Source organism: Myotis nattereri (genome assembly GCF_964212035.1).
Source record: "Myotis nattereri genome assembly, chromosome: 15".
Classification (NCBI taxonomy): Eukaryota; Metazoa; Chordata; class Mammalia; order Chiroptera; family Vespertilionidae; genus Myotis; species Myotis nattereri.
The window spans coordinates 50,759,640-50,781,863 of record NC_138090.1 but is presented as its reverse complement, the minus strand read 5'-3'; the positions used below and the strand labels follow the sequence as shown (position 1 = coordinate 50,781,863).

The following is a 22,224-nucleotide window of genomic DNA, read 5'->3' as shown; positions in this document are numbered from 1 at the left end:
GGGATGTCTGACTGCTGATTTAGGCCCATGGGAACAGGCCTAAACCAACAGACAGACATCCCCCAAGGGGTCCTGGATTGGAGAGGGTGCAGGCCAGGTTGATGGACACCCCCCCCCCCGCATGAATTTCATGCACCGAGCCTCTAGTCTCCAAATAAAATCCCATCTTCAGGTCTTAGCGCTGAGGACACAATCCAACCCACATCAGTAGGTGTTCATTCTCAGTATCATTGGACCCCAATGTTTCCCACTATCCATTGCCTGTCGCCACCTTCCTCCTGAGCTCCAGGCCACCCATCTATCTAGCTGCCTGTTGGGTGACGGTCCCTATGGGGAGGTCCCAGAGACCCTCCTGCTCCCAACATGTGACTCTCCTCTTGGCCCTGCCCCAGCAACACTTGAGAGAAACGAAAAACCTTGAAACAGTCAGGTACAAACATGCTCACAGCAGCTTTATGCACCATCGCCCCAAACTGGAAACCAACCAAACGTTCGTCCGTAGAAAAATATGGGTACACAAACCATTTTACACTCCCACAGTGGGATCCTCAACAAATGCAAGGCCAAGTTTAAGAAAAACAGACACGCAGGACAGGCTGTATGATCCCAGTTATAGAATCCAATTATATCACATGTAAGATTCGCCATTTCCAAACCTCGGTCCACTTGCTCCAAATGCATCCCTTGAGCTCCACTTTCAAAGACTGAAGCAGATAAAGGCTGGGCGAGATGTTCCAGGACGAGGAACCTCAGGGTGCAAGGACTGGTGCTGGTCCCCTCCAGGGTTCAGGAGAAATTCCCGGTAGGACCTTTCCGTGCAAAGCCCAGGGACCCAGCACGTGTGCAGCCCACACATTGAGCCAGGTGCTCTGGTAGGATTTCACTCCCAGAATTCTCACCACAAATTTTCAGGTGGGGCTTCTCCGCTGGTCCCACGGGGCAGGAAACGGAGGCACAGGGAGGCAGGGACTCGTCTGTCACTTTACTCAGGAAAGGGGCGGAGTGTGGATTTGAACTCACAACTCTTTGGTTCCAAAGCCAGTGTTCTTTCCACCATACTTTTAACTCATCACCCAGAGGGGTTTTTTTGTTTTGTTTTGTTTTTTAGTTTCAGGGTTTTTATTTTACTTTATTGATTTCAGAGATGAAAAGAGAGGGAGAGGGAGAGAGAGAGAGAGAAACATCAATGATGAGAGAGAATCATGGATCGGCTGCCTCCATGGGCCCTTGACTGGAATCCAACCTGGGACCCTTCAGTCCGCAGGCTGACGCTCTATCTGCTGGGCCAAACTGGCTAGGACCACCCAGAGGGCTTTTAATTCTCCGCAGTCCCCGCTTTCACATCAAGATCTCCGAGTACTCGTTTTCAGTGCCGCCCTCCTGTTCCTGAGGGCTCCCAGGCTTTATCTTATGAAATTTGAGGGTTGCGTATTGAATCTCTTCTTTCTTCCCTGAGGAGGGGACAGCCAGAGGTGGGGGAAGGTGCTCTAGGCGGCTGTCTGGCTGGGATTCATTCAGGGAACCCTGTGTGGAGGGAAAGAAAAGGAAGTCTGAGTCGCCCAGCTGGTGTGGCTCAGTGGGTTGGGCGTCGTCCCATGCACCAAAAGGTTGCCGGTTCGATTCCCGGTCAGGGCATATAACCAGGTTGTGGGTTTGACCCCCCAGTCAGGGCATATACAGGAGGCAGCCAATTAATTGATGTTTCTCTCTCAGGTTGGTGTATCCCTCGCTCTCTCCCTCCCTCCCTTCACCTCTCTCTAAAAAAAATAAATAAAAACATATTGAAAAATTTAAACTATTCAAAAATGGACCAAGAATTTGAATTAAGCATTTTTTCCAAAGAAGATATTCAACTGGCTAGAAAACTGTGGAAAGATGGTCACCATTCCTAATCATCAGAGAAATGCAAATCAAAACAACAATGAGAAGTCACGTCACTTCCATCAGTATGGCCACCACCAAAAACGGAGCAAATCAAGACGAATTAGCCATGCTTACCTCTTTTATCCTTAGGTAATGTAACGCTTACATGTGTCTAATAAAGGCCCAATTTGAAGGGAAAAAAAAACAAAACAAAACAAAACATGAAGCAAAACGAAAAAAAATAGCAAGTATTGGCAAGGATATGGAGGAATTGGACCCTTCTGGAATGCAGGTGGAAATGTGAAATGGTGTAGCCGCTTTGAAAAATAGTGTGGACGTTAAAAAAACACACAACTACCATATGACCCAACAATCCCACTGATGAGCACCCAAAAGAATTGAAAATAAGATCTCCAAGAGATATTTGCAGCCCTGACTCAGTGGATAGAGCGTCAGCCTGCGGACTGAAGGGTCCCTGGTTCGATTGCGGCCAAGGGCATGTACCCTGGTTGCGGGCTCATCCCCGGTAGGGGGTGTTCAGGAGGCAGCTGATCGATGTTTCTCTCTCATTGATGTTTCTAACTTTCTATCCCTCTCCCTTCCTCTCTGTAAAAAATCAATAAAATATATTTTTTTTTAAAAAGAGATATTTGCACTCTAGTGCTCATTGCAGCATTATTCACAAGAGCAAAGAGCTGGAAACAACCCAAGTACTCATCAACAGATGAGGAGGAAAAGAAGATGTGGAATACAGATGCAACGGGATATTATTGAGACTTTAAAAGGCAGGAAATTCTGCCACAGGCAACACCATGGGTGAGCCTGAGGGCATGATGCTGAGTGAAATGAGGCAGTCACAGAAAAGACACAAACTCGATGCAGTGAGGTGCCCAGAGAAGTGAAACCCATAGAAACAGAATGTATGGTGATCGCCAGGGGCTGACCTAGTCGGGGAAGTGGTAGTTATTGTTTAAGGGTTACAAGTTCCTGTTTTGCAAGAGGAAAGAATTCTAGAAATATGTTGCACAACTGGACTCTTAGAAATGATTAAGGGGGTATGTTTATGTTACGTTTTTTACCACGACAAATAATAATAATGATAATAATAATAATAATAATAATAATAAAACCTTCATAAGCTATTTCCCCAGCACTCCCTAGCCCCCATACCCTGTGTTTCTCCCAAAATACGTGTCTATTTTGTACATTCTATTCACTTATTTGTTTGTTTGGTTGGTTAGTTGGTTTGGGTATATCCTTCTGCCTATCCCAAGATTTAAAAAATAATTTTTTTCTTTTCTTCTTTTTAAATATATTTTATTGATTTTTCACAGGGAGGAAGGGAGAGGGATAGAGAGTTAGAAACATCAATGGGAGAGAAACATCGATCAGCTGCCTCCTGCACACCTCCTACTGGGGATGTGTCCGCAACCAAGGTACATGCCCTTGACCGGAATCAAACCTGGGACCTTTCAGTCCTTAGGCCAACGCTCTATCCACTGAGCCAAACCAGTTAGGGCTCTTTTTAAAATATATATATATATATATATATATATATATATATATATATACACACATATATATTTCAGAGAGGAAGGGAGAGGGAGAAAGAGATAGAAACATCAATGATGAGAGAGAATCATTGATTGGCTGCCTCCTGCACGCCCCCTACTGGGGATCAAGCCCACAACCCAGGCATGAGCCCTAGACCAGAATTAAAACTGGGACCCTTCAGTCTGCAGGCTGATGCTCTATCCACTGAGCCAAACCAGCCAGGGCTAATAATTTTTTTCATATATGGCCCCCTAGCACCTTGACTTTTGGTTGGTGCTCAATAAAATTTCCCAAACGGGTTAAGGAAAGAAAGGATGTTTTTTTACTCTGCTGCTCCAAACCCTTCCGAGGTTTCCAGTCACTCGCTGAATGTGACAAGCGAATGGTAATTGTGACGCTTACACTGGAGCGGAAAGGCTGAACAGGAATGAAGAGGTGGGAATAGGAGGGAAGAGCATTTGAGAGGGGAGGAACAGCCCATGCAAACACCCAGAGGCAGCAATGACCTTGCTCTGGTTGCTAACAATGGAAAGTCCAGTGTGGATGGAGTGAGCATTTGTAGCATAAAAAGATGGCGGGGGGGGGGGCGGGGGGGAGTAATTGGCAGGAAATAGGGCAGGAGAATAAAGCTGGGATTAAAGTTAATGCCAATTATTTTTTGAAATATATTTTACTGATATTTTACAGAGAGGAAAGGAGAGGGACAGAGAGTTAGAAACATCGATGAGAGAGAAACATCGATCAGCTGCCTCCTGCACACCCCCTACTGGGGATGTGCCCGCAACCAAGGTACATGCCCTTGACCGGAATCGAACCTGGGACCTTTCAGTCCACAGGCCGACGCTCTATCCACTGAGCCAAACCAGTTAGGGCAAGTTAATGCCAATTAAAAACGCAGTGCCAAAAAGCCTCATAATAGAGAGAAATGATATTTTAATGTTTAAACCAAAATGAATGCAATAAATCCATGGAGACCAAAGTACCAAAGCATTTAAATAAACCCAAGATTAGTAAGAGTGTGCTCTGAGCCGACGGGAGACTGAGGCAGAAGGAAGAGTGTGTGTGCCTCTGTACATATGTTTTTTTAATGGCCAGTTTCTTCCAGATCTTGAAAGTAACTAAAATATTACTGAAAACATGAAACTTTAAGTTACCCAACCAAAACTCATTATAATTTTGTTTTCTTAGCTTCACTGCAAGCAAACACAGAAAGAATGTTTTAAAAATTGACTTCCTCCTGGCCGGAGGTGGCTCAGTGGTTGAGCGTCGACCTATGAACCAGGAGGTCACGGTTCAGTTCTTATGCCAGGGCACGTGCCCGGGTTGCGGACTCCGATCGCCAGTGTGGGGCGTGCAGGAGGCAGCCGATCAATGATTCTCTCTCATCATTGATGTTTCTATCTCTCTATCCTCCTCCCTTCCTCTCTCCCTAAAAAAATCAATAAAACATTTTTTTTAAACATAATTTGTCTTGTTTCCTGAGATTTTGGCCTCCTCTTAAGCTTTGCTTCTAGGTCAGTGGTTGGTAAACTGGGGCTCGTGAGCCACATGCGGCTCTTTGGCCCCTTGAGTGTGGCTCTTCCGCAAAATACCGACTTCTGCGCACGGGCCACGAAGTTTCAATCGCACTGTACGAGCGTGCCCGCACGTGGTATTTTGTGGAAGAGCCACACTCAAGGGGCCAAAGAGCCGCATGTGGCTCGTGAGCCGCAGTTTGCCGACCACTGTTCTAGGTGAATGCCTCACTCACCTCACCCTAATCCTAATCCTAACCACAACCCTAACCCCAACCCTAACCTTAGCCCTAACCCTAACCCTAACCATGGCCATTCTGGAGAGGTGGGCATGGGGAGGCCAGAATCGGCAGAGCTGCAGACTGAGAAGTTTGGGCTTTATTCTCTCGGCCAGGGGTCGCCAAACTACAGTCCTTGGGTCAAATCCCACCCGCTGCCGGTTTTTGTAAATAAAGTTTTATTGGAACACAGCCATACTCATTCATTTCTAGATGGTGTATGGCGGTGCCGAGTGGCTGCCACAGAGACTGTATGGCCCGCAAAGCCACAAAGATTTGCTCTCTGGCCCTTTTATAGAAAACGTTTGCCGGCCTCGGATCCAGGCAGTGAGGGCAAGCAGATGCCCGTAGGCCCTCGGACTATCCCTCTGTGTAGGGCAGTGGTTCTCAACCTAGCAAGTGCGATTCTGGTCAAGGGCACGTGTCTTGGTTGCAGGTGCGGGAGGCCACCGATAGATGTGTCTCTCTCACATTGATGTTTCTCTTCTCTGTGTCTCTCCCCTTCCCTTCCACTCTCTCTAAAGATCAATGAGAAAAATATCCTCAGGTGAGGATTAACAAAGCAAACAAAGATGGAGAGAGAGGGGGACCCATGCTGGCTGTTCTTAGGAGGGAAAATAGAAGAGACATGATGGATTTGGGGGCAGCAGGAGAAGAAAGAGAGGACAGGGAGAAGGCAAGTCCTCCATTCTTGGCTTAAATAAAAGAGGAGGAGGCTCTTGTGCTGTGAGCAAGATGGGGAGTCTAGAGGGAGGAGGAGTTGAGGAGAGCAACGTGGCCATGCTGAGCAGGGCAACCCAGGGGGCCTTCCTGGGGGAGGTGTCCATGGGGCTGCCGGATCGCAAGATGCCCAGGTCACTCACCTGAGGGGTTGGCCTCTGGGTGGCGTTTGCACCCTCCGTGCCCGTGTCCCCCGTGCCCGCTGCCGCCCCTGCCGCTTTCCTCCTGTAGGACCTCACTCTGCGAGGAGAGACCAGATTCCCTTCAGTGGCCCCCGTCCAGGGTGCGGTGGGCAGACCAGCCCTTTTCTGTTTTCTCTTAAGGGGCTGGAGGGGTGACTGAGGTGGGCCCAAGGTTGAGAATGCAGCTCCCTGCTCCTGGAGCCAGAGGTTTGAGGCACCCACCCAAGGTACCAGGGACCCTCTTCCTGCCCGGGTTTCAGGGTCGGCACCCCCTTCCCCCGCTGAGTCCCTCCAGCTCTGGGTTCAGGGGTTCCCTGACCTCCTGCCCTCCCAGCCCAGGGCTCTCCCTCCCTCCCTCCCCAGGTCAGTGCTCACATGATAAAGACGGCACAGAAGGCCAGGAAGAGCAGGGTGGTCGCACCTGCTCCCCCGACTGCCCCCAGCATCATTCCCGATGATGAGCACGATGATGATGATGATGGCCCCGCTCTCCCTGCAGACAGATGGGATTATGGGGTGAAGGGGGGATTCCCCGCTGAGAACTCAGTCTTTCCTCCGCCCACGGTCTGCAGGGACCCCAGACGTGTGTTTTCTGGCCCCTTTGCAGGGTGCAAAGTACAGGAACAGGGCAGGGGGTGGAGATCAGGGTGAGGCGAGTGAGGCGCCCAGAGCTGGGTGGCAGCCTGTCTGTAGGGGGGCGGGGGGGTGGAGATTTTGTTCATTGTGGGGTTCACTTTGCATTCAGTGTTTTTTGACAAGAAACACTGCACTATGGTCACCTTCCTCTTCGTTGCTGAGGTTTCTTTCGATGTGGTGCCCAAGAGGAGTGCCTCGCTTGCCTGACCCTCCTCCGGGCCCCGAAAAGCAAGGACCATACGTCCAGGGACACCCCTGTCCAAGCCCCAGGCCCTCTCCCAAGACCCACCTCCTGCCCCTGGCTTCTCCCTCCTGGCCCCGCCCCACCCCACCCCACAGCGCTGGCCAGGCAGGAAGAGAGCAGGGGCACTTTCAATCCCAGGGAAATTTCGGGCTTTCACAGCTGAGCCCAGAGCAGAGCTGACCTCCTCTCTGAAGGTCAGGGGTTGCAGGGTGGATTTTGAAGATGGAGCAGGTGCTGGTTTCCTGTAGGGTCCCCCACCCCCAGCCCCCGATCCACTGGGGCACTCACTCTGTACAGAGAGGTTCAGGGAGGAGTGCAGAGAGCCCCGAGAGTTGTGGGCCCGGCACGTGAGCTCGCCTTCATCCCCAATCTGCACTGGAGGCAGCTCCAGGACCCCAGGCCTGGAGGTGCTCAGGTTCTGGTTCCCCTTGGCCCAGCTCAGCTTGGCAGGGGGGTTACTGTTGACCACACAGACCAGGCGCAGGGACTGGCCCTCCAGGACCGGAAGAGACGAGCCGTTCTCCAGGACTGTGGGTGCTGGAGAAGAAGAGACAGAGGGTCAGAGTGACTGCGAGGTGGAGAGGAAGCGGAAGGATGCAGGAGGAGAGCGGAGGAGAGGAACGGACACACGGCCTCCGGCTGGGGGGACCGCAGGCTTGTCTGCCTTCCGTGCAGAACAACCTGACCACTTCCCTCAAACTTGCAAAGAACGTGTGAAGTACTGGTAGCTATGTGTTGCTTTTAGGAACTGACCCCACACACACAGGGTTGTGAAAGTGGAGGCAGATTACTCGTTGCAGTGTTGAGGTTAGCAGGGTAAGATGAACGCCCTGGGTCTCCGTTACTAGAAGATGTGCACGCAGCCCTAGCTGGTTTGGATCAGTGGGTAGAGCGTCGGCCTATGGACGGAAGGGTCCCAGGTTCAATTCGGGCCAAGGGCACATGCCCGGGTTGGGGCTCAGTTCCCAGTCGAGGGGGCGTGCAGGAGGCAGCCAATCAATGATTCTCTCTCATCATTGATGTTTCTATCTCTCTCCCTCTCCCTTCCTCTCTGAAATCAATAAAATATATTTTTTTAAAAAAGATGTGCACACAACCAGAATCCAGCCATGCTGTGGAATACTGCACAGGCACGGAGAGGATGGGGACATCTGTCCTACGGATGGCGAAGGACCTGTGAGATCCTTCAAGTAAACAAACCCAAGGCTCACACCAGCGTGTGGACACTGCTCACTTCCAGGGAGGTGAGCAGGCACCTGAGGACAGACTTCAGTGCCTTTCCAGTTTTGCCCATCTATACTAATAAAAGGGTGATATGCTAATTAGGGCGGACATCTTCCAGATGTCCATCCAGACGTCCATCTGGACAAAGCCACAGTGGCTGCGAGGCCCAGGGCTCAGGCCTCACAGCCACCATGGGCCGGCAGTGGCAGCAGCAGCGGTGTGATGGGGGCATTGCCTTCCCCTGATCAGCCCAGTTGCCTCCCGGGAAGCAGGCCTAAGCCATTAGGAGGACATCCCCTGAGGGCTCCTAGACTGTGAGAGGGGGCAGGTCAGGCTGAGGGACCCCCCTCCCCCGCAGTGCATGAATTTTTGTGCACCGGGCCTCCTCTAGTCTATATGTATATATATATATATATATATATATATATATATATATATATATATATATATATATCTAATATGCAAATTGTTCCCTCAGGAGTTCTACTGGGAGAGCAGGAGTTTGATCGCTTGCTATGATGTGCGCTGACCACCAGGGGGTGGCACAGAACATGGCAGGTGACAGGGGCGGAGATGGGCTGGTGCAGAGGGAGTGGGGAAGAGGAGGCGGGGAGGTGGGGAGGCCTAGGGACCCTACCCTGTGCACAAATTTCATGCACCAGGCCTCTAGTGTGACTATATTGCCTGTTGGAAAATACACAAATTAAACTATTGGAGGAAAATGAAAACTTGAGCCTGGAGGACTCGTCAAGAGATGGAGGACCAGGGGCCTCGAGTGGCAGCTCAGCCATGTGGAGGGTGCCTCGTTCTCCTGGTGCAGGTGGCAGGGGGCTTGGAGACCAGCCACGGGGACTGAGGAAGAAGAGGGGTCACTGGGGGTGTCTGGTCACAAGGTGAGTCCAGGGTGAGGCAAGGACCGGCCCTGTCCTGCCCTGACCTGGGAGAGGCCCTCCTCCCTACAGCCCATAATGGGCTCCCTCCTACCTGAGCCATTTCCTTGGAAGACAGTTATGTTCAAGTTCTGTGGAGAGTCTGGGACAGAAAGAGAAGGTGGACCAAACTCAGTGGTGAGGGCTGGGCAGACATTGGCTCTGGGTCCCCAGGAGCTGCTTAAATGGGGACAGGGTGGGAGCAGGCATCCCCCTGATCCCCTCCCAAACCAGGTTTAGGACTTAGCACCCAATGTCTGAGGTCCCCATCCCCCATCTCTGCTACCCTCCAGAACCCCATCGGGAACCCCACATCCTGGTCCAGTTCTCACAGGACATGTTGAGGTGCACAGTCCTCATCGTGGTCACCCTGGCGCCAGGCAAGGTCACCTGACAGGTGAAGGTGGCACCCGCCCACCCCCAGAGACAACAGAAATACAAGAGGGACAGGGCTTTGTGCTCTAGGTCCCCTACACAGCCAGGCCACCAGGACAAAGCACCGACCACACCAGCCTGGCCCTCCTGCTCTGCACACCCTCAGGGACCTGCTGTTCCGACCCAGCACTCACAGGTGACGCTGAGCTGGATGGTTGTCTCCACGGTCACACCAGCGGCAGGAAAATGCACCTGACAGGTGAGGTTGGTGCCGTGGTCCTGGGGCCGTGGGGTGAGGGTGAGCACGGAGGAGAGACGGGTCCTGGGGCCCAGGGAGCTGTGGGCAGCTGACGTCCAGGAGAAGATGGGGGGCGTGCCCCGCTCACAGGCCCAGGGCACAGAGCAGGTCAGTTTCCTGGGGCGGCCGCCCTCCAGGGGCCCCGGGTTGAGGATGTGGGGTGTGTGGCTGAGGGCTGGTGAGGAGGGGGAGACAGGGGATCAGGAGGGAGGGTCCCAGGTGCGGCCCTGAGAGAAGCCTCAGGCTTGTTCCAGCTCCTCCCTCTGAGCCCAACAGGCTGTACCCCGAGCCCCTCCCAGGTTGGGGTCCCATCCCAGCCCTGAACGGGGGCACCCTGAACTTCTCCCAAGGCCTCTCCTGGAGCCATTCCTTACCCGTCACTTGCACTGTGAGCTTGTTCTGTGAGTAAGAATATATAGCAGAACTTCCTCTCTCCACCCGAAAAAAGTAAAATCCCTCATCTGTCCTCTTGGCATCTCTGATGTCCAGGGAGCAGCTGTAGGTCTTGGGATCCCCAAGGAGGTGGAATCGGCCCTGGGTCTCCTCCTGCACTTTATGAGATGGGTTGTTTGTGGCCACTAAAACCTTGTCAGGTGCACCTGCCTGTTCCCGGTACCAGTAGCCGTGAGCTGGTGTAGAGTCATTCCATCCATCCTTGGCGTAGGACACCTTGCAAGCCACCTGGACACACAGGCCCTCCTGCACTGTCACAGGCGTCTTCACTGTCAGCGTGAATCTTCTATCCTGAGCCAGGGACCCTGCAGGGAAACTAGGGTCAGCTGCAGCCCCTGCCCTGCTGGCCCCCTCCCCTCAGGCACTCACCTGCCCACAGCAGGGGCAGCAGCAGCCGCAGCATCTCTGAGGGCATCTGGGCTCCTGTGGGTGAAAAGAGAAGCAAGACAGTGGGCGGGGCCTGCAGAGTGACCAGGAAAGCTGGGGAGCAGCACAGGACCTCCCCGTCCACAGAAGAGGAACCTCAGCGCCTGAGCTCATCCCCCTCTGCACAGAGCGGGGAGGACACCCCCACTGCCCAGAGACCTGGGTGACCATCCTCATTATCCACCCTGAGCGCCCTCTGGCCCTCTTGCAGCCCACCTTGGCCCCACAGCAGCCTGCCTGGGGTCAGGGTAACAAGTTCCCACTGAGGAACTCTGTTTCTCAGGGTTCCTCTATGAGAAACTAGAATAAATGTTGCAAGATTGACAGAAAGCAGCACAGGAAGATGAGCGTGAGAGCACAACAGTAAACTTCATCAGAGGAGAAAGGTTGGGCTCTGATACCCTCAGGACCCAGACAGCCCTTGAAGATCACCCATCCTCTGCCCATGTCCACTCCTGGGAACCCGGAGGACAGGGAGGGTGAGAGAGGCATCAAATCACACCCAGGCAGGCCCTCAGCCCACCTCCTGCTTCCCCGGCATGCCCTTCCCCTTGGACACCATTTTCTGCAAAAGTAAAAGTGGGCCAGACGTCCGAGTGACAGGCTGCAGATGTCTGTGGAGGTCAGCCAGCCAGGGGTGGGAACATGGGAGACATGGGGAGGCCTGCGGTGGGGTGGCGGTGGGGGGATAAAGAGGCCAGTGATTTTTCCTCCCTCAGCAGCCATGCGGTGGACACCACTCTCCACTCACAAGGCCACGCGCCAACCCTGGACCCTGCCCCAGAGTCTCTGTTCAGTGGGGACACAACAAGTGTTCTGGGACCTGGAGCTCCCTAGGACGGAACTGCGATGTGAGACCCCAGGTGGGGTGGGGTGTCACTCACCCCCGGGTTGGAGGGGAGGGTTCTGTGTGTTCACACACACCGAGGGCCTCAAGGGGAGACCCGCAGGCGAGACACCTGGGAAACCGAGGCTGGGATTCTCTGCACAGTGGGGTGTGGTGGGGAAGAAAGTGCAGAGGAATGAGCAGATTTCAAAAGGAATAAACTCCATGGGCTTCCTCTCGGCTGTCTGGGAGCCAGGAAGGCTTTCTTCATCACCATTATATCATGGGACAGGCTCCTCCTTGCTCCAGAGCATGGTGGGCTGTCCAGCCTCTGGGGCTTTGCCTGGGTAGGCTCTGCTCCCAGCAGGACACAGGGAGCGAGGAACACTACCCTAAGGGTCCTCCACCCTCGGGGATGGTAACAATTTCAGAGGGAATGGAGGTGGGGGCTGGGAAGAGATTAACCAAGGATCTTACATGCATACTAGAGGCCCAGCGCACAAAATTCGCGCACTGCAGTGGGGTCCCTCAGCCCGGTCTGCACCCTCTCACAGTCCGGGATTCCTCAGGGGATGTCTGTCTGCTGGCTTAGGCCCACTCCCTATCTAAGCCAGCAGGCAGACATCCCTCTCACAGTCCGGGACCCCTCACTCCTTACCGCCTGCCTGCTTGCTGCTCCTTACCGATCATCTCTGCTCAGTGCTCCTTAGCTTTTTGGGGTCTATTGTTATTCCAGATAAATTTTTGGAGAGTTTGTTCAAAGTCTGTGAAATATGCTGTTGGTATCTTAATGGGGATTGCATTGAATCTATAGATTGGTTTGGGTAGTATGGACATTTTAATGATGTTGATTCTACCAATCCATGAACACGGTATATTCTTCCACTTGTTTATGTCTTCCTCTATCTATCTCTTTTTCCAATGTTCTGTAGTTTTCCGAGTGTAGGTCTTCTACCTCCTAAGTTAAGTTTATTCCTAGATATATTATTTTTTTTGTTGCAATGGTAAATGGGATTTTTTTTAGTTTCTCTTTTTGTGAGTTCATTATTGGTGTATAAAAAAGCCATAGGTTTATGCGTCTTAAATTTGTATCCTGCTACATTGCCAAATTCATTTGTTAAGTCCAGTAGTTTTTTGATGGCATCTTTAGGGTTTTCTATGTACAATATCATGTCATCTGCAAATAATGACAGTTTTACTTCTTCTTTTCCAATTTAAATGATTTTCATTTCTTCTTCTTATCTGGTCAGTATGACTAGCACTTCCTGTACTATGTCGAACAGGAGTGGTGAAAGTGGACATCCCTGTCTTGTTCCTGTTCTTAGGGGAAATGGTTTTAGTTTTTGCCCTGTGAGAATGATGTTGACTGTAGGTTTGTCCTATATGGCCTTTAACATGTTGAGATATGTTCACTCTATTCCCACTTTACTGAGAGTTTTTATTAAGAACTAGAGGCCCGGTACACAAAAATTTCTGCACTTGGGAGGGGGTCCCCAAAGTCCTGCCTGTGCCCTCTCGCAGTCTGGGACCCCTCGGGGGATGACCACCTGCTGGCTTAGGCCTGCTCCCCAGGGGACTGGGCCTAAGCTGGCAGTCAGACATCCCTCTGGCAGCCCTGCAGCCCTCGGGGGATGTCCACTTGCCAGCGGGGAGCAGACCTAAGCTGCAGTTGGACATCCTTAGCGCTGCTGATGAGGCAGGAGAGGCTCCCACCACCACCACTGCTGTACTGGCAGCCATCAGCCTGGCTTGTGGCTGAGCAGAGCTCCCCCATGTGCAAGTGCACTGACCACCAGAGGGCAGCTCCTGCATTGAGTGTCTGCCCCCTGGTTGTCAGTGTGTGTCATAGTGACCAGTCATTCCCAGTCTTTCTGCTGTTAGGGTCAGTTTGCATATTACTCTTTTATTATATAGAATAGAGGCCTGGTGCACGGGTGGGGGCCAGCTGGTTTGCCCTAAAGGATGTCCTGGATCAGGGTAGGGGTCCCACTTGCATGCCTGGCCAGTCTGGGTGAGGGGCTAAGGGCCGTTTTCAGGCTGGCAGGTGACTGAGGCTCCCAGACTCTCCATTTTTTCTTTTTTTTTTAATTCTGGCATTTATTTACCTTCTATAATTGAAACTCTGTTGCCGTCACTGGCGCTCTAAGCTCTGAGGCCGTGGCCGGCTGAAAGCAGGTATCTGGGGTTGGGTTTGTTTAGCTTCTATAATTGAAACTTAGTTGCTTTCGGGCTCAGAGCTGGGCCACAGCAGGCGGGGAACCTTGGCTTCCTCCATCACTGGAGCAAGCAAACCTCCTGCTCACTTCAGCTGCGTGGCTGCCGGCCGCCATCTTTGTTGGCAATTAATTTGCATATCTCGCTGATTAGCCAATGGGAAGCATAGCAGAGGTATGGTTAATTACCCTTTTTGTCTTTCATTACATAGGATGGATGTTGGATTTTGTTAAATACTTTCTCTGCATCTACTGATAAGATCATGTGATTTTTGTCTTTCAATTTGTTTATGTGATGTATCACATGTATTGATTTGTGTATTGATTTTCAGACAGAGTGGAAGGGAGCAGGATAGAGATATACAAATATTGATGGGGGAGAAATTCATCCCTGGGCTGCCTCCTGCGTGCCCCCTAATGGGGATGGAGCCCACAAACCTGGCATGTGTCCTGGATGGGAATCAAACCAGAGACCGCTTGGTTCCTGGGTGGACACTCAACCACTGGCCAACACTAGTTGGGCCTTTAGCTCTCTTAGCAGTAACTTTTACAAAACAGCAAGCTTCTGTTCCTTAAAATATGTATCACTCATGAGGTGACCCACTAATGTATCAGGACATGTAAGAGCAGAGAAAACAACGTCTGGAGGATGATGGGGACATTCAAGGATTGCAAAAGGTCACATGGACAGTGCAGAGGGCTGAATGGTGGCCACCCAGAGACACCCAGGTCTTAATCCCTGGTTCCCCAAACTGTTACCATACAAGGGAAAAGGGGACATTGCTGATTTGATTAAGGTAAGAATATTCAGGTGAAGAGGATCCTAGACTATTAAGGTAGGTCCCTGAATCCAGTCACAAGTGTCCCCAAGATAGAAGTAGCAGGTGACTTTCTACACATGGAGCAGGACAAGGCCATGTGACCAGGAGATAGGTCTCCGTGATGCAGCCACAAACCAAGGACAACCGGCACCCCAGCACCTGGGAGAAGCTAGGGATGGGTTCTCTCCATGAGCCTCTGGACCGAGTTCATCCCAACCAAATTGGATTTCTACATAATAGAACCCATTACACATGATGGGGTGTAGGACAAGTTACCCCAAGATGTGGCACCCAATCTTTCTTTGTTTCTGAAGTCTCAGTCAAACACTTAGAAGGGCAGAGGGAGAAGATATTTTTACTCCTTACATGTATTTCTGGTCCAAAGAACTAAGAGACTAAATTTCCATTTTTTAAAGATACACTGTGTGTGGTAATTTGTCACAATGGCCACAGGAAACCAATACACGCGGGAATTCATGGAGCACCTCTGGGAGAACGCAGACAAGGAATTGATAAAACACCTCCTTCGCCAGACCCATTCCTCTGTTCCTCTTTGCAGCCAAATTCCTCAAAGGGTTGTCTGGACCCATTATTCCCACATCCCCTCCTCCAATTCATTTCTGAAGTTGCTCCAACCACATCTTCATACCCTTTCCTCCAACCATTGAAACCCCTATGTCAGGATCTCCAATGACAATGTGTTTCCTTGTGTCTTCTCTTCTCTGTGTGCCAACAGTATTTTTCTTCCCTCACCTGTTGTCCTCATCTCACACTGACATGTTCCCATCTGGATCCTTCTCCTGATCTCCAGACCTCCACACCAGCTCTCTCACTGACGGCCCCAGTTGGATATGAAGTGGCTTCTCAGAATGAACATCAGCCTCAAAATTATTCTCTGTGTCCATCAAACACAACCATCCCTTCTGATGCTCAGGGGAAACACTTGGGCACCATCCTTGCCCTTGACACCCTCAATCCCCACATCCCTAGGGAAATTCAGTCAACTTGAACTTTGAACTATATCCAGAAATTAAACCTCACTCTCCACCTCACCTCCCTGGTTCAACCACCGTGCCCTCCTGCCTTCTGTGCTCTCCCCCATCACTATTTGGCTGCTGTGATCTATTCTGAACAGAGCGGCCATGGGCATCCTGTTACAAAGAACCTTCAACCATATCTCTGATGAGATCAATGGCTTCCAGCTTCCTGCATTTGCTGCAAGCTTTCCCTAGGCTGCACCTAGGGAAGCTTTCCTATGGGGTCTGCACCTCCCTCCAGGGGTCTCCCCTTCCAGGCGTCCCTGGACCGTCATGCCTGAGTCTTGTCTTCATCACACACCAGGCTGCTTCTGCCTCAGAGCTGGGGCACTGCTTCTCATCTTCCCATCTAATCTCCTTTAGGGCAACAGACAGTGTGCTCTGTCACCAGCATCAACTCTAGGCTCAGACATCACAGTTTATACTCTCAGATATCAGACATTGTCCCTTCACATGTCACCTGATCCTTTCTTTGCATGCATCCTCCACACACATATGACCATTGTATAGACTCTAATATTTTCATTTATTGATTACTAGAGGCCCGGTGCACGAAAGTTGTGCATGGGAGGGGGTATGTCCCTCAGTCCAGCCTGTACCCTCTCTACTCTGGGACAACTTGGGGACATCCGTCTCGCAATCCAAAGCAGCTAGACTCTAACTGCTAACCTGCCTGCCGGCCTGATCCCCCTAACTGCTTCTGCCTTGGCCCCGCCAACATGGCTTTGTCCAGAAGGATGTCCGGTCTAATTAGCATATTACCCTTTTATTAGTATAGATTAATTCTATCCTCTTGTCTCCAAAATGACAGCTTCTGGGTGATAGAGATTTTTTTTTATGACAAACTTCTCAGAATTTATTTCTGTTTGAAACTAAAGGGGAAAATATATGTATTTGAAAGTCCCAGTTTCTTTCTTTTTTTTATTGCTTAAAGTCTTACAAAGGGTATTACATATGTCTCCTTTTTCCCCCCACCCTTGACAATCCCCTGGTCTCCCCTACCCCCCAGTGTCTTATGTCCATTGGTTATGCTTATATGCATTCATATAAGTCCTTCAGTTGATCAGAGAGAGATTTTTGAGGCTTGGTTCATAGTTGCATCCCCATTACCCACAACCATGTAGGTGTACAGGTATACTTGCTAAAGAGTCATTAAAATAAGGACTATATATTACTTTTTTCAAAAATCTACAAGAATCACACACGTGCAATGAAGTAGCTTATAACTGATCATCCGTTGGAGATGTAGGGATGGGGAGGGAAGGGAATTTCAGCAGAAGGAACTGCACATGCAAAGTCTCAGAGCCACAAAGGCCGTGGCCCAGCCAGATGTGGAGATGATGTGAGATGCAGGGAGATAGTAGAATCTAGTGGAGAGTCCAGCAGGAGACAGACCACGCTGAGCCCTCATGTCCAGCCTGTGGTGGTTACTCCTCATCTCTGGCCATGGAGGGGAAGCATCATTGTTTACACTGTGCAGGAAGTGGACCATATGTCTCTGGAAACACAATCTGGAGACAGGTAGCTGGTGGGCTCGAGGACCCAGGGAAGAGATGAGGCCACAGGAACAATCCCAGCATGATGGGGCAGAGATGGCCATCACCAGAGGCTGTGATTAGGAAGAAGGATGGACAAGTCTTAGAGGACTAGGGAGAAGGGAAGGGAGGCAAAATGTAGACCTACACCCCAGACCTAGCCTTAGACAAGCGTTGCCACCATGTCATCACTGTGATGGGGAAACCAGCAGAGAAGTGGGTTTGAAGAAGGTGACAGCTCAATTTCAGCAATCAGAGGGGTCGACCTGGGGGAGGTGCCAGTGGGATGCTGGGTGGTGAGACACTTCCATCACTCACCTGAGCGATTAACCTGAGCCTGTGTCTGCATCCTTCATGCCCCCTTTTTGCTTCAGTGCTTTGCTCTTGTGGTACCTGCCTCTGAGGGAAGAGACCAGTGTCTTTCACTTTGACCGCATCAGGTCCAGTGGGCAGCAGACCCAACCCCCTGTTGCCTGCCAAGTGGTGGAAAGGAGAGTGAAGTGAGAGAGAGAAGTTCTAGCTCCACACTCTCCTGACCACTGCAGGTACCTCCCACCCTGGCACTGGACTGGCATGGCATTCATGAGGACTGTCTGTATGGAGTCCTTACCCAGCACCCTTTCACCTCCTGCCAGCCCTGCCCCTGACCCGTCAGGACCCAGGTCTTTGGTCCAGCACTCAGCCTCATGCCCCCTGCCCACCCCAGGCCTCCCATCCTCCAATCTGAACTCACATGAGGACTAGGAGGCAGGGGAGGAGGACCAGGGTCTTGACAGCTGCTTCCACGATGGCCACCAACATCAACTCTGTCCCAGGCCCTGATAATCCTGCAGGAAAGAGGGACCAGGATGGAGTCACCTGCTGGTCCACAATCCCGGTTCCTGTGGCTCCCAGTAGGACCGTGGAAGTCATTCCCCAGATGTTCCTGCATCACTGGATGCGGGACCATCTGGGCACCCACCCCAGACCCCGCCCTGATCCCCAGCAGTAGGACAGAAAATAAAATGCTTAATTTGCAGTTCATCATAATGAAACATTTGTTCATCAGTGGACACTATGGGGAAAGTGAAAAGCCAACCCATTCAATGGGAACAAATATTTGCTAGTTATAGATCGGACAAGGTTTAGTATCCTGCCCATATACAGAACTCTGACAACCCAACAGCAAAAAGTCAAAGAACCCTATCAAACAACGGGCAGAAGACTTGACATAAAAGGTTCTTTAAAGGTGACCTACAAATGAACAATAATTCCGCAATAAAATTACCACTGTCATAATTATCACAGAAATGCAAATCAAAGCCACGTTGAAGTAGCTTTTCACGCCCACTAGTAGCCTATAATTTTTTTAAGGGAAATAGCAATGTTGGTAATTGTGTGGAGAAATTGGAAGCCTTATAATTTGCTGGTGGGTATGAAAACTGATGCTGCCACTGTGGAATACAGTCCAGAATTTCTTCGGAAATTTATATATAGAAAGTACCATTTGACTCAGCAATTCCACTCCCAGGTACATGACCTCAAAAACAGAAAACATGTTTGGGCAAAAAACGTGCACAATATTCACAGCAGTATGATAACCGCCAGAAAGTGGAAACACCCAAATGTCCATCAACTGATCAATAGAAGAACTGGACTATCCATACATCCATACAAGCACCTATTATTCAGACAACAACTTAAGAATGATGTTGGCTGAATAATGGTTCTCCATTAGAAGAAGATGTGAACACAGCCAGAGTCCATCCATGCCATACACATTACCCCAGACATGAAGAGGGATGGGAATGTCTGTCCTACTAATGGCAAAGCACCTGTTGGATCCTTCAGGTGAACAAACCAAGGCTCAGAGCAGTTATGGACACTGCTCACTACCTGAGGGGTGGGGTAAGGCGGTTGTGTGAGCGACCAGGCATCTGAGGGCAGACTTTAGTGACTTTATTCTAAAGGAAATGTCATTTTTTTGGGACTTTTTTAGTGATTGATTTTAAGAGAGAGAGAGAGATAGGAAGGGAGAAAGAGAGAGGGAGACATCGAAGTGCTGTTGCACTTATTTATGCATTCGTTGGTTAATAATGTGTGCTCTGACCTGAGATCAAACCCACAACCTTGGTCCACTGGGACGATGTTATGAGCAGCTGAGATACCTGGCCTGAGCCAGCTTCAGTGGTTCTTCATTATTGGCCATGTGACTATATTGCTTGTTCAAAAATACGTAAATTAAACTCTCAGGGGTAAATGGAAACGTGAGCCTGGAGGACTCATCAGGACATGGAGGATCAGGGGCCTTGAGAGGCAGCTCAGCCATGTGGAGGGTGCCTAGTTCTCCTGGTGCAGCTGACAGGGGCGCAGAAAAGTCCTTGGTGAGTGAGGGGCCAATGGGGACAGCTGCTGACAGTGGCCATGGGGCTGAAGAAGAAGGGGGACCACTGGGCCCATCCACAGGGGGTGTCTGGTCACGGGGTGAGTCCAGGATGAGGCAGGGACCAGCCCTGTCCAGATCTAGAAGAGGCCTTGCTCCCTAGAGCCCATGAGGGGCTCTTTCTTACCTGTGCCGTCTCCTAGGCAACCACGTGGTGTTTGGTTCTGCGGGACACCTGGGACAGGAAGAGAGGAGTTTGCTCATCACTGAGCTGAGATGGTGTGAGGATTGTTTAGACATTGTGCTTCCACCCTCAGAGACCACAGAAATGAAGAGGGGCAGGGCTTGTGTCCTCGAGGTCCCCTACACAGCCAGGTCCCCAAGACAAACACCAAGCACACCTGCTTGGCCCTCCTGCTCTGCACACCCTCAGGGACCTGCTGCTCCCACCCAGCACTCACAGGTGACGCTGAGCTGGATGGTTGTCTCCACAGTCACACCAGCGGCAGGAAAATGCACCTGACAGGTGAGGTTGGTGCCGTGGTCCTGGGGCCGTGGGGTGAGGGTGAGCACGGAGGAGAGACGGGTCCTGGGGCCCAGGGAGGTGTGGGCAGCTGACGTCCAGGAGAAGATGGGGGACGTGCCCCGCTCACAGGCCCAGGGCACAGAGCAGGTCAGGTTCCTGGGGCGGCCGCTCTCCAGGGGCCCTGGGTTGAGGATGTGGGGTGTGTGGTTGAGGGCTGGTGAGGAGGGGGAGACAGGGGATCAGGAGGGAGGGTCCCAGGTGCGGCCCTGAGAGAAGCCTCAGCTTTGGTCCAGCTCCTCCCTCTGAGCCCAACAGGCTGTACCCCAAACCCCTACCAGGATGGGGCCCCAACCCAGCCCTGCCCGGGGCCACCCCGAACTTCTCCCGAGGCCTCTCCTGGAGCCTGTTCCTTACCCGTCACGCGCACGGAGAGCATGTTCTGTCTGTAAGAATATTTCACAATACTTCCTCTCTCCACCCGAAAAAAGTAAAATCCCTCATCTGTCCTCCGGGCGTCTCTGATGTCCAGGGAGCAACTGTAGGTCTTGGGATCCCCGAGGAGGTGGAATCGGCCCTGGGTCTCCTCCTGCACTTTATGAGATGGGTTGTTTGTGGCCACTAAAACCTTGTCAGGTGCACCTGCCTGTTCCCGGTACCAGTAGCCGTGAGCTGGTGTAGAGTCATTCCATCCATCCTGGGGGTAGGACACCTCACAGGCCACCTGGACACACAGGCCCTCCTGCACTGTCACAGGCGTCTTCACTGTCAGCGTGTAGTATATTCTTTCCTGAGCCAGGGACCCTGCAGGGAAACGAGGGTCAGCTGCAGCCCCTGCCCTGCTGGCCCCCTCCCCTCAGGCACTCACCTCCCCACAGCAGGGGCAGCAGCAGCTGCAGCATCTCTGAGGGCATCTGGGCTCCTGTGGGCAAAAGGAGAAGGAAGACAGTGGGAGGGGCCTGCAGAGAGACCAGGAAAGCTGGGGAGCAGCACAGGACCTCCCCGTCCACCGAAGAGGAACCTCAGCGCCTGAGCTCGTCCCCCCCTGCACAGAGCGGGGAGGACACCCCACAGCACAGAGACCCAGGTGACTGCCCTTCTTATTCGTCCTGAGCGCCCTCTGGCCCTCACGCGCCTCCTCCCTTGGCCCCACAGCAGCCTGTCTCAGGGTTCATCTCTGAGAAACTGGAATAAATGTTGCAAGATTGACAGAAGGCGGCACAGGAAGATGAGTGTGAGAGCAGAACAGTGACCTTCAGCAGAGGAGAAAAGTTGGGCTCTGATACTGTCAGAACCCAGACAGCCCTTGAAGATCACCCATCCCCTGCCCACATCCACTCCTGGGAACCCGGATGCCAGGGAGGGTGAGAGAGGCGTCAAATCACACCCAGGCAGAACCTCAGACCACCTCCTGCTTCCCCTTCCCTTGGAGATCATTTCTGCAAAAATAAAAGTCACAGGCTGCAGATGTCTGTGGAGGTCGGCCAGCCAGGGGTGGGAACATGGGAGACAGGGGAAGCCTTGGGGGTGGGGGGTAGGTTGAAGAGGCCAGTGATCTTTCCTCCCTCAGCATCCACACGGTGGGCACCACTTTCCACTCACAAGGCCACACGCCAGCCCTGGACACTGCCCCAGAGTCTCTGTGCAGTGGGGACACAAATGAGGATTTCAGAGAGAAGGGAGGTGGGGGGTGGGAGAGATTAACCAAAGATCTTATATGCGTATATGCATTACCTATGGAGACAGGCAACAGGGTGGTGAAGGCCTAGGGTAGGAGGGGACCCGGGTGGAGGGGTGCAATGGGGGAAAAAGAGGGACATCTGTAATACTCTCAACAATAAATTTTTTAAAAATCAATGGGAAAAAATCCTCTGGTGAGGATTGAACTAATAATAATGTAACAATAATCTACACTAATAAAAGAGAAACATGGTAATTGGCATAGGACCGCTACCCTTCCCATTGGCTAATCCCCCTGTCACTCACAGAGTAGGGCCGAGATATGCAAATTAACTGGGAGCCAAGATGGCGGCCGGCAGCCAGGCAGCTGATGCGAACAGGGAGGCTTGCTTGCTTCAGTGACGGAGGACTCCAACATTCCCCGTCTGACTTGCCGGCCTCTCAGCTGCAACTCTAAGCAACTATGTTGCGAATATAGAAGCTAAAAAAAACCCCAGAAACCTGCTTTACTCAGCGGGGCTTTAGCCAGCT

The 22,224-nt window shown here is 51.6% G+C and overlaps 1 protein-coding gene across 1 annotated transcript; it reads right to left on the bottom strand.

Moving 5' to 3' along the window:
• Positions 1-1,338: 1,338 nt before the first annotated feature.
• LOC308530665 (sialic acid-binding Ig-like lectin 8) lies at positions 1,339-20,938 on the bottom strand (the record flags this gene model as incomplete). Its single annotated transcript, XM_081107361.1, has 12 exons — positions 20,882-20,938; positions 20,431-20,817; positions 19,678-19,725; positions 17,862-17,955; positions 17,460-17,527; positions 10,640-10,693; positions 10,192-10,575; positions 9,714-9,992; positions 7,075-7,528; positions 6,533-6,604; positions 6,073-6,169; positions 1,339-1,524 (listed from the first exon to the last, which is right to left on the bottom strand). The coding sequence occupies exons 1-12, from the start codon at positions 20,925-20,927 to the stop codon at positions 1,339-1,341; spliced, it is 2,169 nt and encodes a 722-aa protein (XP_080963487.1). The 5' UTR covers positions 20,928-20,938.
• Between the last annotated feature and the right edge of the window lie 1,286 nt (positions 20,939-22,224).